Genomic DNA, 16855 nt, shown 5'->3' on the forward strand with positions numbered 1-16855 from the left:
GCAGTATATATGGAACAAAGCCATTGGAGAAGAACTCGACAGGTTTTTTAATCTTTTAAAATGGAAATGAAAATTAACTGAAACTAAAGCTTTTCAGAGTTTCAAAGATTTCCATTTTGATTTTAAAACAAATTAATTTCGTTCAAAAAAGAGCCTTCTGTTTTCAAAATTGCAAAATGACAGGCTTTGTTGGCTTTTTTTAGCTTGAACAGCTTCAACTTCCAACTCATAAAAAGTATAAAAGATATTTCAGTCAAAATGAAAATGATTTTTTCTAACTGTATCTAAATGAAACTTTTTCTGGAGTTTTGGTCAAAGAAAGTTGTGGTTATTTTGATGTTATGTCTAAATGCTGAGTGGGAAAATGCTTAGGTGCTTGAAAAATCTCTGCACCATAGAAAAACAATTAGGAGTCATGTGCTGGAACCAAGATTGTTTAGTGACAGACAAAAGCTGGACTCTATTACGAGTGTATACCTTTAAGCCCATAAAAATACCTGGAGTATCAGAAAAAGTTTAAAAATAATTGAAGTTTAAGTTATTGAAGTGCTTACTCATTTGGGTAGGTTGTTACTGTCCTGAAGTGTCTCCCTGACAGGGGCAGAAGCACATTGCACATCACTGCCATCCCTTGTGATCAGTATGCCAGGACCCAGCTTCTGTGAAGTGCTGTGCTCCTAAAACCATTTGATTTCAACAATTTGAAGACATTCAAGTATCTCTGAGAATAAGCGTAGGCAAACAAGAAAATAATTTCAATGTATTAAGTGCTGTGTGGAGAGGGAGGAGAAATGACGGTTCTTATTTTCCGTAGCTCTAAAGACTAAAAGGTCGTTTCATTCTGTCTTGTGCTGCTTGTGAAATTAATAAATAAATCAAATGCAATTACAGTATGACATATGATATGTATATGCTGTCTGTGCATCTGTACATGTCATGGTATGTGACTATGCTTACTGATGCAGCAGTTTTTAGGAGGAGACCAAACGACATGATGCACGCAAGTGTCATGTTGCTCAGGCCAGACATACAGCTTCAGCTGCATTGCATGCAGCACTCAGATGAGGGTTTTGAAGCATCTCAACTTCCATATGCTCTCATATTACTTTTTCTTTGTGACTGAATCTATATTACTAGAGCATGTCCAAGATCCTGGGTCCTCCTGAGAGATGAATTAAGATGCAGCAACTGACCAGTCCCATCCACCCCTTCTTGATTTCCATGGTAAAGAAATCCAGGCATGTGGTCTGCAGGAATCCCTGATGTGCTCTGAACAAGTCAGCTAGTCAGCTAGAACAACACTGGGAGACCGGGATCCTAAGGAGTTCTGCAGCATGTGCTAGGAGGTATGCCTACAAGTTCCCAAGAAAATGGAGTACTTGGCTACACCAGCCATACCCCACCGAGACTGAGAGAAGCACTAGGGATGTGGTTGGCAGTATCTAGAGGTGGTCTGAATCAAGAGCTGAGAAGACCTCTAAAGGAGGGAAAAGTTCATGCTCCAATCAGACAGTTTCACATAGTTTCCAGTGCTAGTCATGGTATGCCATTATTTAGGGTCTCTTGGGACTGAGCATGTTGTATCAGACTCGCATTCATCCTTCAGTTCCTCTTGGAGCTAGTTCTTAGACAAAGCACAGCATGATGTTTCCTTACTATCAACTCGGTCAGCTGAGAATAGCAGTTTAATAATACATAGAAATGCAAGCTCAACCTAGATGTTTCAGAAGAAAGTTAGACATGTAACAACAAAAAGATATGATGCTCTACACTTTACTTGTTTCCTCTGTAGATCTCTTTAGCTTTGCTATGGTGTAATAACAAACCTAAGCTAAGTCTAATGTGATGGCAAAAACACAGAGATGTTATGTGCTGCACAGCCAGTCCCCATGAAGTTTGCTTATATCATAGACAGATCATCCAGTCTCTCTGCACAAGCCTCCTGCACATGTTTAATCTAGCTTTTTATACTTTGTCATCAAGCCTAAAGATCTGTAACATAGGTAATGGCACTATCCCATGTATTTAAATATTCTATACTGATCTGGTTGTATAGCAGGAATTATTGTTTTACTATTGCAAGGACATTAGCCATTGACCAGGTTCCAGCCATTATGTGAATTCATTAAAAAAAATGAGGAAGAGAAGGCCAAGTTTTGGCAGCGACATAGCAGGCGGTTGCCTAGTGTAGCAGGTGGTGAAATGACCATTGGCCTCCAGACATGCCCAGATGAAGCCAAACTGGCTGTGAATGAAATGGAAGTTGGTGTGTGGAAGTAGGTAACGTTTCCAAGACCAGCTGTTGCCACCTCAACCTCTTCCTTCTGCTGGAAACAGGAGGAGCATCAAGCTTGGTTTTTTTTAGGGTTTCACCATGCTCCCTGTCCCTCTCCATCTTTCTCCCTTCCTGTGTCAGGAGTGGCCTTGCCTGGGTACCACCCTGGTCTGAACTTTGATAATAGGTGCTACTGGGAATTCATCTGGCTTTTACTGTGACTGATGAAGATTTCATTAATTACAGTGACATTCTGTATGTACCAAAAAAGAAGTTATTACCTGTAAAGTTTACTTTCAGGAGATAATCTTTGTACAGCTTCCTTCCATCCAGATGCTTCATGGCATCACAGAGTTTGGTGGTGTTTGGACACAGAGTCCGCTGCATTTTATGCAAGGCATGGGCCATTGCATACACGGCATTCACAACAAACATGATCTTGGATTCTTGCTCGTAGTTGGAACTGTTGATGGTGAAGTGCTTGTCACAAGCCTTTTTATGTGGTTTTCGGTTCTGGAGATTACACTGGAATTTTTGCTCCCAGAAGTCCTTGAACCAGGGATTGCGTCTGTTATTGTAGGGGCTGAGGCTTTGGAAATACCTGTCAAACTCTTTAACTGGATGGGAAGCAAGTTCCAAGGTTATTGCCCCAGAAGCTATGTGCTCATTGCCCTTGACAATACTCTCTTGTGCTCCCCATCCATCACTGGCAATCCAGGTAAAGGAAACGTTGAAGCGGTTGGCAGCTGCAATGAGTTCCCGAGAGTCATCACCTCTCATGAAGAGCACCACCACTCTGGCGTTGGGTTTCTGGAGCAGCTCTCTGATCACGCCATCGTAGGACTTCCTGATGTTGGACCTGCCCACTTTCTCGGAGGTGGCGATGCAGATGTTGCGGAGGCGAGCTTCCTGCTCAAAGGCTTCGATCCCTGTCTCCCCATAGTCTCCTTCTGAAGCAACTGTTGACACATAAGTCCAGTTGAAGTACCGTAAGATTTCAGCCATCGCTTTTGCTTGGTAGAAGTCAGGGGGCACTGTCCGCGCAAAATAGTCATAGCGCGATTTGTCGCTCAGCTTGGCACTGGTGGAGGCATAGCTTATCTGGGGGATCTGGAAGAGTCTGAGCAAATTTGCCACCTAGAGAGAAAGAGGAGAACACAGATTTTTAAAGGGTGGTATTTATAAAGCTGAATAGAAAAATCTAGGGAAAGGCATAACCATATTTTTTTAACAGAAGATGTTCTGACAATCACAGATTAAGGGTGTTGATAGAGGATGTTGATAACATACTCCAGCGATAGCAGTGCACTGTCCATATGCAGAATAGCTGTTCTGCTGCCCAGTTAATTCCCAGAAGAATTCCCAGTCCCCTATTGGGACTGTGATGGACCTTTTATTTCTGTCAAACTGAGTCTGTTTAAACCAACAGAGAATTTGACACAAATGGACAATATACTTCAGTCTCAGCCTGTGCTCCTTGCTAGGGTCTGGGGACTGGCTTGCCTTTCCTGCTCATAGTGTGATTCATCTTCTCCAAGACTCATTGTATTTGATAACCAAGTGCACTAATAAGAGATGAATTTCTCTTTTATGCAAATATCACAGATGTACATGTACAGGCCTGTCACATAACTTTCTGACCCCACTTGTTCAAGCTCTGAGTTTCCATCTCTCCTACCTTTACCCTTTCAAACGCTTTTTTCTGAACTGTTTTGACTGCAGTCCTCCTGAGATGCCATGTGTTGCATGTTAGTACTCCTCAAGTGCTGCACAATGTCATGTTGACCTACAGTTTTTCATAAATAATAAAAACTTCTAATACTCTCTAATTGCCCTTCTTCTGTGATTTATGTTGTCTAAAGTCCTGGGGTTTGTGGGGTTTTTTTCATATGTTGCTATGTCCCTTGCTTAAATATTCCCAAATCTACCCTGTTACTCTCATAGAAGTGTAGCTCCTGATAACACCTGGAAAGAAATGAAGAAAGCTTATGCAATTTTTTTTCCTATGATTGCTTCTTAAATGACAAAGGGAAGACTTTGGACTTCTGCTCTTGGTGAGTGGAAGTTGTGTCCTGTTAATTAAATTTAAAGCTGATTTTGATTACAGCCTGACAAAACCATCAGAAAAGCAATAGTGTACCTGAGATTCCTAAGGGAAACTTATTAAAAATTGCCCAATCAATTAATTTTTCACATTTCCCCCAAACGTTTCTCTGACCACAGACTACATCTGTGAGAATTCAAACGCAAAGGACTGTTTCGAAAAAAATTGTGGAACAAGGCAAATTTTAAAGGCTCAGATGTCAATAGACTGGTAAAAATAGCCAAAAGAATTTTATTGCTTTTCAACAACCGTTATCTCTTGGGATTTTATAAATTTAGATTCTGTCTTTAATGCAGACACTGGACGAGTGCCTCTCTGTGGCTCGTCTCCCACTGCTAACTGGTGTAATCTCTTGTCCGGACCAGACTGCTGCCTAGCCGTACGTGCACAGTGCCTTTCACAACCACATGGGCCTCCTGAAACAGGGGACTTCAGGAGACCCATGTCCTGCTGTCCTTCTGGGGCACCAGGGAAGAGCAGGTGGGATGCCCTGACATCTCAGGTCTCTAGGTGCCTGTATCTGGGGAGCTGAAACATGTCTCTATAAAATAAACCACTCACAGTAGTTTATTTTAGTTTAAACCAAAATAAAGCCTCTTCTACACTGCCTGGAAGGAGTGTCCTGACAGGGAGCTTCGGCCTACACCCTGCGGTTTTGCCAGTGGGTGCGGGCATTGGGCTGGGAAGTGCTGTGGCTGAACAAGTTACTGTCCCTCAGGAAACAGCTGATGTGTCCTTAACCACCCTGCCAGGTGGTAACGTGCTTTAAACTGCCTTGCACTGGAAATGTGGGATTTATTTTCCATTGCGGTGATTTAAATGAACAGCTTTAAAGCAATGGGGTGGGCTGAAAGGCTTGTTTTGTCACCAAGGTGCAATGGATACTTTGAGCATTGTTAAACCTCTGTGATTTTATAACTTTTGATTACGTGCCCACATACCCACATATATGTTTGGTTCACATATCCTCACTCAAAAAGAGCACTTTGATTTGATAATAAGAATGTCCTCGGTTTAGCTATTCCAGAACATTTCTTGCAGAACTGTGTGGGCTGGAATTGCTATTTTTGTCTCAGTTTATTCTAGCAGGAATTATTTTATTTGAACTAAACCACAATAAGGAGATGCACACACATCATTCTGCATTCTCCCCCCTCCCAAATTGTCTAAAAAAGAAGTAAGTTTTCTAGCTAAAGCAGTACTACTCAGTGTGTAGTCAAGCCTTCAGCTCACAGAAGGATATTCCTAACAAATATAGCAGCTTTTCTATTGCTTTTGGGTGTTGGTTTTTGTTTTTTTTTTTTTTTTTTCTTTTAGTCTAAGCAACAAAAGTATCCATATGCAGGGAAACAGAACTACACCTTCATTTCACAAGGGGGCCCTGAGCCTCGGAGGTCACTATACTTCTAAGGTCCCTGCAAACTGCCTGCAATTCTGCTTCCTGTGCCACAGGGAGAAGAAAGTTTTCCTGTGGCAATGCTGTTTGCTCTAACACTGTTCACTGCAAAGCTGTCCAGATGGTAGGTTTTTCATAGGCCAAAAATTAACGAATTTAAGAAAGTCTGATTAATCATAGAGCATAGTGACCCAATCATCCCCAAGAACTGTGACTGATCGTGGAGCTCAGTGAAGTTGTATCTGTTATTAATTCAGATCAGGACACTCATCTGGAAATTCTGACATTGGGGATTTTCTGCAATATTCTAACATCTTGATTTTAGGGACTAATTTTTCAAAAGAGCTCAGGTCTCAGGCTCTTAGCTGATGCAGCCAGTTTCAGAACAGACCCATTTTCTAGACATTTCCATGCTGATCTGAACATCTGATTCTGAAAATCGGATCCTGATAAAATGAGCTACAAGAGAAAGGCACGGCTAACAGGTTATGTCTATTCTGCAGTGGCTCAGTGTAGTAGAGGACAGTGCAATGTGAACCAGTTATGTGCACCGAGATTGAACCACCTGAGGCATACCTACACCGCAGCTCCATGCTGCTTCGGGATGTGTGCTACAGCTTCAGAATTGCAGTGTAGATCCAGCTTTTGCTAAGTGAAATAATCTATTTTGGCAAAGCTCCAGGCAGCAATTTAATCAAGCCACGGTGCATGCAATTAGAGCCTGAAATCCATATGTTGGCACTTAAATAGCAGTAGCAGCCTGTTTTGTTTTTTTTTTTTCTTCTGTCAAAACCAGTGGGTTTTGCAGATGCTTAGCACCTTTGGAAATAAATCTGGATGTTCTTTGCTGCAACCCTAAAACAATCACTTTGCACAGCTTGCTGCATGATGGGAAACCTTTACTTCCAGTGTCATGGGAAACCTTTATTTGCCCTCACACTGCCAGGTTTATTAGTGTAGCCACTGTCCTGTGCTAAAGTGACCACTTCCCAAGCAAACCTGGCTCTCACCCAGCTCCTAGGACGGTGAGTGATTCATAAGGAGCTGCCCAACATAAGCATGACAGAAAGTCCAGTGTGAGCCACGTCCCTCCGTAGGGGCAGGCTGTACCAGCAAACCCTGCAAATGGAGTGGCCAGAGCGGTGCCAGAGGAGACTGATGTCCCTCTCACAGCGTTGCAGCCACATCTGTCACTTCTACTTCTCTGTACATCAGGGACAGTACAAATACTTGTGGGAGATTGCCACTCTGGTTTATGACACTGAAAATGGCTTCCTAATAACTTCTTGCAAGAAGCAGTGAATTAAGGACAGCTATCAAACATGTGAATCTGGTTTCCGAGTATAAAGATATAAGGAAGAAATTTTTTATGATGAGGGTGGTGAAACACTGGCACAGGTTGCCCAGAGAGGTGGTGGATGCCCCATCCCTGGAAGTGTTCAAGGCCAGGTTGGACGGGGCTCTGAGCAACCTGATCTAGTTAAAGATGTCTCTGCCCATGGCAGGGGGGTTGGACTAGATGAGCTTTAAAGGACCTTCCAACCCAAACCATTCTGTGATTCTATAATTCTATGATTCTACATTTCTGGCCATTAAAGAGTCCTGATGATAGGTGGGCTCAGGTTGGTAACAACTATATGTCTCAGAAACTCATATATGGATTTACTGAATCCCATCAAGCTTTTTGCATATCTTCTGTAGGACTTTCTTTGCTGGCAGTAGGATTTATTCTGATGTTTTTGGTTACAAATTCCCTACTTAGCAGCCCAGAGGCTGTTACATGGGTTGCCTGAATGTCTACAGAGCTAGGGAGCACAGAAAACACTTTAGAAAAAAACAAATCTCAAAAGTGTTAGAACAGATAGGGTTTCTTCAACACAATACACAAGTGTGTATGACACATTTGTTGGACAGAGGAGGCCCCTTGTTAGATGACAGTGCTCTCTGCACTTCTAAAATTTTACCATGCGAGAATCTCATGGCACTTAACACGGCTTAATGAATCTAATTTCACAGAGCTCCTCTGAGACAGGCAAGAGCTCCTGTGGCTGTTTTGAACAGACAGTAAATTCGGCTGCAGAGCAGAATGGGGCTGAGGTTTGTCTCTATTGAGGAACTGGAGCAATCCCTGTCTTTCTGAACTGCAATCTGTCGTAAGGAAAATTCAGTTGCTGCCTTTCGTTACCTGAAAGACTCTTTCTATTCATGAGGGTAAGTTGCTTGTCCAGATTCCCACAGCAGGACCATGGCAAAAACATGTCCCAAGGATTTCCTACTGTCTGGATCGTTGCTATAACCCAGGAGCTGAACTTTTGTTTTGAAGAAATGTGTGCTTCTGCCAGTGTATGTTGTATCTGGTTCCTAAATTATGGTAATCTACAATGTGGGATTTTTATTATTGGGCAGCTGTAGGTCAAACTACAGCTAAAGCATTTCCTCCAATTAAAAATTTATTTTCTTACTTTAATTTTTATTTTTTTCATAAATCTAAAAATATTTTACCAAAATTTTGGCAGAAAGCTTCATTTTAGAAAGGCAGGAAAGAAACATTGGTTCTGAATGGGCTGGAGTGTGGGTGTGTGATAAGTGGTGAGCATAAACCTAATGTAAAGAATAAATGAGGTACCTGTCTCTAGTGATCTGCCCACACTGGCCTGTACACCCTTCCCATGCTCCCAGCTCCTGGCTTGTACATCTTATGTCAAATTAGAACTTCCTTTCTTTCAATTTATAAACATTTTCTTCCATCTCCTTGTCATGTGTCTCAGTAAAGACCTTAGCTCTGTCTTCTTGAGAACCAACTGAAAAGCTGATATTAGGTTCCCATCAAATCTTATCTTCTCCAGGTTAAACTCACCCGCTTCCTTCAATATTTTCTTGTAGGGTGTGTATCCCTGTATTTTTTTAATCTTTCTTTTATTTGAGGACCCAAAGCTGGGCATAGTATTCCAGATGTAGTCCAATGATAATAGAATAAAGGGAAATAATAATTTCTATGTATCTACTGGGTATGTTTCTGTAGGAACAGCCCAGGATGCTCAGAGTCTGCAGTGCTGCCAGATTGCATCGTTGGCAGTAAATACGAGCAATACTGAAGAGACAGGCTCCGCCATAAGTTTCCCTGTCCTCTTGGGATTCAGTAGGCTCAAAGGCACAGCTCTTACCTTGGGGACAGGATGACCCAGTGTGACTCAGTTTGGGCACTTCTGACATACTCACGTGGTTTGGGAGTATTTGGGAGGGGGAGACGTCGGTAATGTAAATGCAGCTGCTCAGATCAAAGTAAACGCTTCACTCCAAACTCTGATTTGTTTTCAAAGGGAAATTAGGAGCTTAAGTTCCTTACTGGTTCCAGAGTTGAAATACCTCTATCAGCCTGGAATGTCTTCTCTCCATTCCCCTTTTTAAAACTGTGGGTGTCATGTCTGGGGTATTATAATAATATAGGGAAGACAGTCTCTACACAGGGGCTACGTCACCACCTGCAACAAAAAATTCCCCTTTGGATTCTGCTGGACATCAAGCTCTAACCCCAGGAATGCATCGGCCATGCCGACATCCCAGCCCTTTCACTTGTTAAAGGTCATTGCGAGGAACTAAGCCAGAAGCAGTGAAGTTATTTAGGAGTCCCAGCCTGGCTAGTACTCCTGTGTAATCTGACATATTGCAGGACCGAAGCAGTAGTTTCATCAACTTTCTCTCTCTTTGGTATTAAGAGGGCTGTTTACTAGTTGGTGAGTGTTCCTTAAATAAATTCCTTCCAAAAGGTAACTCAGGAAAAAACAATTAATTACTAAACAAATAAAAATGTCTGGGAGTTTTTGTTAGCAGGGGGAGGGAGAAGACAACATTGTTTTTAGCCTTGCTCTTCTCCTGAAAATTTTGGCAATGAAGCTGGAAAAATATAGCTAAATATTTGCAGCAGACTCAATAGCTGTCACATCCGGAGAAGCAGTGTTTGAACAGTGAAATAATTTCATCTGTGAAATGCACATCAGGAATAGGGAATACTGTCAGAATAACATATAGGATTTCGGCGGAGGACCCAGGAATTTCTTTTTATATGTGTGTCCTGTGTAATCAAAAATAAACTGAGAAGAAAAATGTTGTATTCTGAGAGAAGAATTGTTTGGAAATCTTTTTTCTTTTTTTTTCCTGCAGGGGATAGCACAGCGAGCTGTCACATATGCACTCTCTCCGTACAGCATTAACTGTTGAAGTGAAGTAAGCTAAGCACTAAGTCGGCACACTGAGAAGACACCTGTGCAGAAGATCTTGCTTTACACACGAGGAGTGTGACTCTTCTGACACTTGATAAACCTGACAGTGAGTGACTTATGTCACATTTACCCATTATGAGAAAAGGGACTACAGCTGGGGTTGATGATTCCAAAAGCATGAAATAGCTTCTGGAGTTAAAAGAGCTGTCATTGATAAATGTGGTTATTTGAGATTCATTAACTGCTGCATAAGTCCTAGTCAGAAGGGACAGAATGAGCATGGGTGATGTCAAGATGTCCCTAACTAGTTCCTATTCTTGGCCACTTTCTCTTGCAGTTACATCCTTTCCCACTTGTAACACGGTAGGGCTCCTTCCTTCTTACCTGTGATCTCACGGATTATTTACCCATCCCTGTAAAATCATATCATCTCCCTTTGGCAAAAGGAGAAAATGCTCACAGTGGGGAAAAAAAAAAATAGAAAATCCTAAACAAAAAAAACCTGCAAAGGAATCAGTTACCTTGGGATTTTCAAAGAAGCCAGCCAGAGGGAGGTATGCACATTTCTTTGAAATCTCTAGGAAAGACACGTCCAGTGCTGTTTGGGCACTTTGAAAATCTCAACCTAGTGGCTGTTCAGTTTCTGAGTGTGGAATAGAAACAAAAAGAGGAAAACCCAGCAAGAATCCAGCTGAGAGGTAGCGGAGGGAGAGAAAGAACAGAGATGAAAAAGGGAAAGAATTTAAAGGAGGCACCAGGAAATCATCAAGTGCATGTGTAGCTTAAATGCTAGCGATAGATGGCCCGGCTCGAAGAACAGATCTTTTAATAAGGATCTGGTTTAATTTTACAAAGACAAAATCACCAGAGGCTGTTGTTGCACAGTTGAATGCAAAGCTCCTCTACAAGCACAGCACAAATGGTATACGTGCTCTGTGGTCCACGATGAAGCCCTGCAGCCCCCCGCACGTGTCTCCTGCCTGTATCCCCATTGGGTCCATGCACAGGGGGACAGAGCCCCATATGTTATGGGGATTATATTTTTTTTTTTTGCATGTAGTTCTTGTAAGGATTTTGCACTATTTTCAGTGGTTATGGAAGTCACAAGCTGGTGTTAAGATTCATTGGTTGGAAGATGGTTTATCTTTGGAAGAAGGAAATTGGAGGTGATTATTTTTCAGGTTCCATGAGCCCTTGGCAGACTTGTGTGGCTAAGGAAAAACGACAGCCAGGAAAAGACTGCCAGCAAATGAGTACATATTCTGAATTTCATGCCAGATGGTCACTCACTTAGGAGAGAGGCGTTAGCTTTTGTCATAGCAGTAATGTACCTTTAAATCTTCTCCAGTGGTTTTGCTGCAGTTTACTTGAGACACAACAAGGAGTTCAAGAGAAGACAGCTGGATACTGGTTTCTATTCTGCCATTTTTTCTGGATGAGGCTCTAACTTGTGAATAACTTCCGTGACTGTGATCTGGACGTCTTGTGGGTTGGTAGCATAAAGGAAACTCTACACAGGGCTAAAGCCCTATATCAACATGCATATAGTGGATATGGAAATGCAAAGCCCAGCCCATCTAAGGGAATATTTTAATGTTTCTAAGAGAGCTGACTGCAGGGAATGGACCCCACTCTTCATTTTCAGAAGATTGGTCCAGTTTTCAGAAACAGAGAAGAACAAAGCCAGCACTTGAATAGTTGTATTCCTGCTTACACATGCATATTCCTGACAGAGCCGACCTGAGTACTTGAAACACGGCATTTGGATTACCTGTGCAAGTGCTCCTCTGTGCAAATGAAAAATGCTTTATTCTTATCCTTTTTACAATGTCATTGAACATCTCCAAGGAAAACATGTTTGAAATTTCTGTTGTAAACTAGGAAAGAGTAGATAATCTGGCTCAAATGAAAAGCCGTGAATCCAAAATAAAATCCCTGAAAGTTTGGAGAATTCATCTTCTGATCCTAGATTAAGCTCAGGTCAGAATTTTATTTCATGAAAACAGCTTTTTTTACATGAGCTCTTCCGCTGACTGAGAATCCTGGCTTGGGTTTTGAGGGATCAAATGCTGTGCAGATTGGGCTCACTGCTAATTTAAACACAACATCTAAAACCTAATTATCCAGATCATCATTAACGATAATAGCCTAGTCTGACCAGAAAATAATTAAGCATTCTGCATTCTCTTGTTGTTTTTAGTCTCTGCAAAAAGTGCCTATTGCGCATACTGACTCAGTGGGGAAGGTGTTCGTTGCTGATTTACCAGCAAATTCTTTTTTCCTTGGTGAAAGGATAATGAAAGAAGCAGAAATCTGACAGCAGGAGCATCATGATGTGATTTGGCAGACAGCTGTCCAGACAAAAATCTGGAAAGGGAGGGTGAAAAGAGGAGAATAAAAGGTATTGAAATACAATGGCAAATTCACAGGAGGAAAAAAAAAAGCAGAAATAATTTCTTGTCTGAAGAGCTCAGCTTGGTTTATTTTAAGGCTAAGAAACTGCACTGTGGACTTTATGATGTTTACAGCTCTCAGGCAAAAGAGAAATGCTTGGCAAGGCTACATCTGGAAGCACCCAGCACCCTGAGTGCTGTCCGAAGGTGCAGGGAATGGGGATCCTCAGCCTCACACACGCGCCTGCTGAAGTGGTTTGGCGTTTGCTACTGGAGCTACTCTGTACAGGTGACTGTCTCTGAAATTCCATAGTCTCTTCTTCTAGCGTGGCACCAAAATGTCTGGCATGCCTGCCTGCCTTTCTGGGAGGGACGGAAATATCTGTACCATTTCCGCAGCTGTAACTACTTTTATGAATGTGTCTTTTAGGCTACTTCATGTCCTTTGGACTGACCACAAACGACTAGACCAAACATACGGCAAAACCACTGCCATCTCTCCACCAGTGGCATAGGGCAAGCATATGATGTTTCAAAATATTTTACCAGCCTTGAAATACTTGCAGCTCTGGGAATTGCTGAGGCAGAGGTGGTATCCATACAGAATTTCCTGATTTTTTCTAGTCACTTCTTGAACTCATTTAGTTTTTAGCATCCACAACAACCTGCCATTTACTGGTTTCACTTGATGTACCCTTTGTCTGATTGGAAGAGACAATGAATAATGGTTTTCTTAACAGTTTGTGTTGCCCAGGGTTTTGTAGCTATTACTTGTCCTCTTCAGATGTCTCATTTCCAGCCCTGGAACTTACTTGTTCTTTGTGGTCCAAGTGATCAGACCCTTCCTGGTGAAGGATACATCCCTGCCGTGCTAGCTGGTCCACAGTGGGACAAAACCCTCCTAGTATGAGATGACTGAGGTTTGCTCTGCAGAAACTATTCTTCTGTGGCATGGGTAACCATTTGGCCACGTATTTCCTACTATGACTACACAGGCAAGTCACACACTGGAACATGAAAGGGAATAAAATGTAATTTGTTGAAATTTGTGCTCATGCACTTCTGGTGGAAAGTGACCTTGCTCCCAAGCTGATGGGATTTAATGCCTTGACAAGAGCACAGGGCCAGTTCCCCAATGTAATTGTGACTGAAACGAGCATTGGATGAACTCTTGGCCTGTTTATGAAACAGGTAAATGAAGCTGGGATGGAACACTGCTGTCACTGCTGGGATGGAACATTTTTCTCCTTTGACACTGATGCAGTAATTAGCACCTGTACTCAGTCTGGAAAAATTGTATTGCTCATAGTAGTCCAGTGGCCTGCTTCAATCATGTCGAGCACTGTCAAGGCTTGGTGCCTTTGGAAACCTACAGCTGACCATTAGGAAATACTAGATGCAGGGTCTTAGCCCACCTGAATCTGGGTTTAAGACACCACTCACTTGTGGTTATGAGTGATGTGGACTGGCTTATTAAATTTAACCCAAAATAACGAGATATATGTAGATTTGGCAGCTTCAGTGAAGCTAGGGGGCATTTTTGCTCGTGGGTATTGCACACTGGCAGTGGTAGAGAACTTTAGGACATCTGAGGCTGCACTGACATAGAAGTAACTACTCTGAAGAGGAGAAATACAGAATTTATGCTAAAAAAGAGGGCATATATGTTCTTCATGTTCGTTTAATGGGGAAAAAAAATGCCAAGAATTTAAAGTTTTATCACTTATTTATAAAAAATGGTAAGCCAAGACCAAAAGCAATCAACATTTTGTTTAGCCCCTTCCAAATGAAACCAAGCATGCAATAAAACCATAGTTGGAAGGATATATGGAGCATTTAACCCACCTGCAACTTCACACCTTTGCAAGCCATTAAATAGTCTCCAACACCCTACTGAGACCCTATTTGGGACCAATATTGTAAAACCAAAACTGCAGTTACAATATGCCAGAAGGAGGGAGCAAGATATACTGAGGGCATCTGTCTTCTGTGCTGGACTAGTGACAGTGCTTACACTGCATTCTGCCTGGATACATTTCCTGGCAAAAAAGTCTTAGCATGTACTGTATTGGGAAACAAAAGGAAAGATGGCAAATTTAGAATCCGTTCAGAAATTGTACTGGCTGCATGGAATATTTGAGACCTCACTCACTGAAGTCAGCAGAATAATTTTCTTTGGCTTCTGTGTGCTTAATTAGGCACTAAAAACTTGAAATTATTTGGTCAGGTGTAATTTAAGTTTCTGGCTAGTATGCCATTTTTACTTTATTTTAGCCTGGAAGTGAGATAAGGATTTGTTCTTTCATTTTAAATCTCTATTGTTTAAGTGACGAATGTTATTTACGTGCAGCATGGCAGGCACGACAAATATTCAGAAATATAGGTGGTATAATTATAACTGGTGTGAAAGCAGAGACCTGAACTTAGAGTTGTAAAAGTGTCATGAAATTCAAAGTTTAAAATAAATGCTAAGACTTCTGGAAACTTCAGATGCCCTCAGGATACACTATAGAGGAAGTGGATAGCTGCCAGAGTTTTAAACTACAACAAGTGTTTTAAAGAGTGAATCAAACTAATATAAATTCAGTAAAAATTATATACTAGATTGACCCCTAAGGCAAAGCGATTGAGCTAAGACTTGCTTTATTGATAAACTTATGGAAGCAGTGGTTCTTTCACAGGAATTGCAGATGAATGATTCTCACCTGACGGGTCTCCTGTGACTTACCTGTATGGAGACGCTGCTATAGGAACCGCCTATGACTCCTGCAATGAGTAATGGTAAATTCTCTTGAATGGCATATGAGCCATCAGGGCACATATACTCTGTTTCATCCACTTTAGTCAAAGATGCCCTGACGAACTCCAAAGACTGTTCTAAGGCATACGTATCCCTGGAACATGTGTCCAAGATGTGAACTCCAAGCTTAATTCCTGGCAGTAAGTAGTTGTCTCTGTTGATTTCATCAATGGCAAACAACATGGCCTCCAAGCGCTGGATGCCTCTGTCTTCATTGATTCTCCCACATTCTTCTATCCCAGTGCCTTTTTCGTTGATTGGGAATAAGCCACCTAAGACCAGGTCTCCTTCTATCTTAATTTCCTTCCGTACAAAGCTGTGGTCACTTAGAGAAAGGAAAACTCCTTTTGAAAATAAAGCTAGCGCAAGGACTTGGAGTCTGGTGAACATCTTCATTGGTCCTGTTTTAGCAGCTCTAAGAAACATTGGTGGGAGCCAAAGTGCTCTTCAGTCCTTCTGATCCATTGCCAAATTGGAAGTGCTGTCCCACAAGCCAGTGAAGAACAGGCCACCAAGTCTTTCCACTGGACCTCTAAAGAAGAGATGGGAGGAATTAGAAAAAGCAAAAAGAGATGTGAACTGTTACAAAACTTTTATCAAAAAAACATTAAAGAACAGTGTTAAGGGATTGCTGGATAGTGTAGAAAATAAAAATTCGTCTTGTGTTCTCATAGAGCACCTTATTCAATTTGCTTCATAACTGATTACAGGCTAAGCGTCTACTATGACAGTTGTGCACAAAGACCACAGACATATGAGGCGATATATCTGATGTTGACCACTGCTCAACAATGTTTTACATTTTGCAAGGACAAAGACAACTTCTGATATTTTTCTCATACCATCCTCTCTTATTCCATCCTCCACTCCGTCCTCTCTCTCTTCTGGACACAGAGTCTTATGTATTCTTATTCTCTGTCTCCAGTGGCTTCCAGCCTTCCCTTAATAAAGTCGGGGGATTTTGGTGGGTTTTGGTTTTTTTTTTGTTATTGCACTCTACTTACTATTCCTTCAACTATAGCATTGTCACAGTGTTATCTCCTTGCTGTTAATTTTTGCTGAACTAAGCATTTGGCCTTCAGACACAAAGTCTCTTGCTGAAGTCCCCCTACCCTGCCTTTCTTTACTAGCCTGCTCAGCTGGTGCAGGCAATGGGAGGATGGGAGAAATCTCTTGGGGCTTTACCTCTGTTTTGGGCTGTGACAAATATTTGGAACATGGGAGAAGCCCTGTTTTACCAGGTGGGAACTGAAGGCTGTGTCTGTAATAGAAAAACAATCAGGTCTATGTCATACCATTTAACTGTTAACATGTTCCCTGGGACGGTTTTGACTCAGGTCAGCTAATGCTCTTCTAAACAGTGCCTGGGCACGGCTCATGGACCAGAGATCGTTTCCAATAAACAGTTTTGATGTGATCACAGTGTTTTGGCCATTTCATGCTTCTTGGCATCACCAGCAGAGAATGGTCCACGGTCCATTTAGTTATTAGCACTGAAGTTCTGCAAGGCACTTTACTAAGTGACCTACCAAGGCTAGTTACTGTGTGGAGGGTCTGGAAATTGATCCTGGCTCTCCATCAAATGCCTTAATCACAAAATCATCCCTCCTTAAGGCACAAAAATATTGTCTTGCAAGCAAATTAAGTTTAATAAATAAATAAATAGA

General features: G+C 41.8%; 1 protein-coding gene across 4 annotated transcripts in view; it reads right to left on the bottom strand.

Moving 5' to 3' along the window:
- Positions 1–16855, bottom strand: part of GRM3 (glutamate metabotropic receptor 3) — a 113319-nt gene that overhangs the window by 36790 nt on the left and 59674 nt on the right. For all 4 annotated transcript variants that reach the window (XM_054812045.1, XM_054812035.1, XM_054812030.1 and 1 more), the window contains 2 exons: positions 15117–15720; positions 2557–3412 (listed from right to left, as the gene is read on the bottom strand). In XM_054812045.1, the coding sequence (XP_054668020.1) occupies positions 2557–3412; positions 15117–15614 (1354 nt within the window). In that variant the 5' untranslated portion in view covers positions 15615–15720. The remainder of the gene's footprint in view (positions 1–2556; positions 3413–15116; positions 15721–16855) is intronic.

The sequence above is a fragment of the Grus americana genome, chromosome 1 (genome assembly GCF_028858705.1).
Source record: "Grus americana isolate bGruAme1 chromosome 1, bGruAme1.mat, whole genome shotgun sequence".
In the NCBI taxonomy this organism is placed as follows: Eukaryota; Metazoa; Chordata; class Aves; order Gruiformes; family Gruidae; genus Grus; species Grus americana.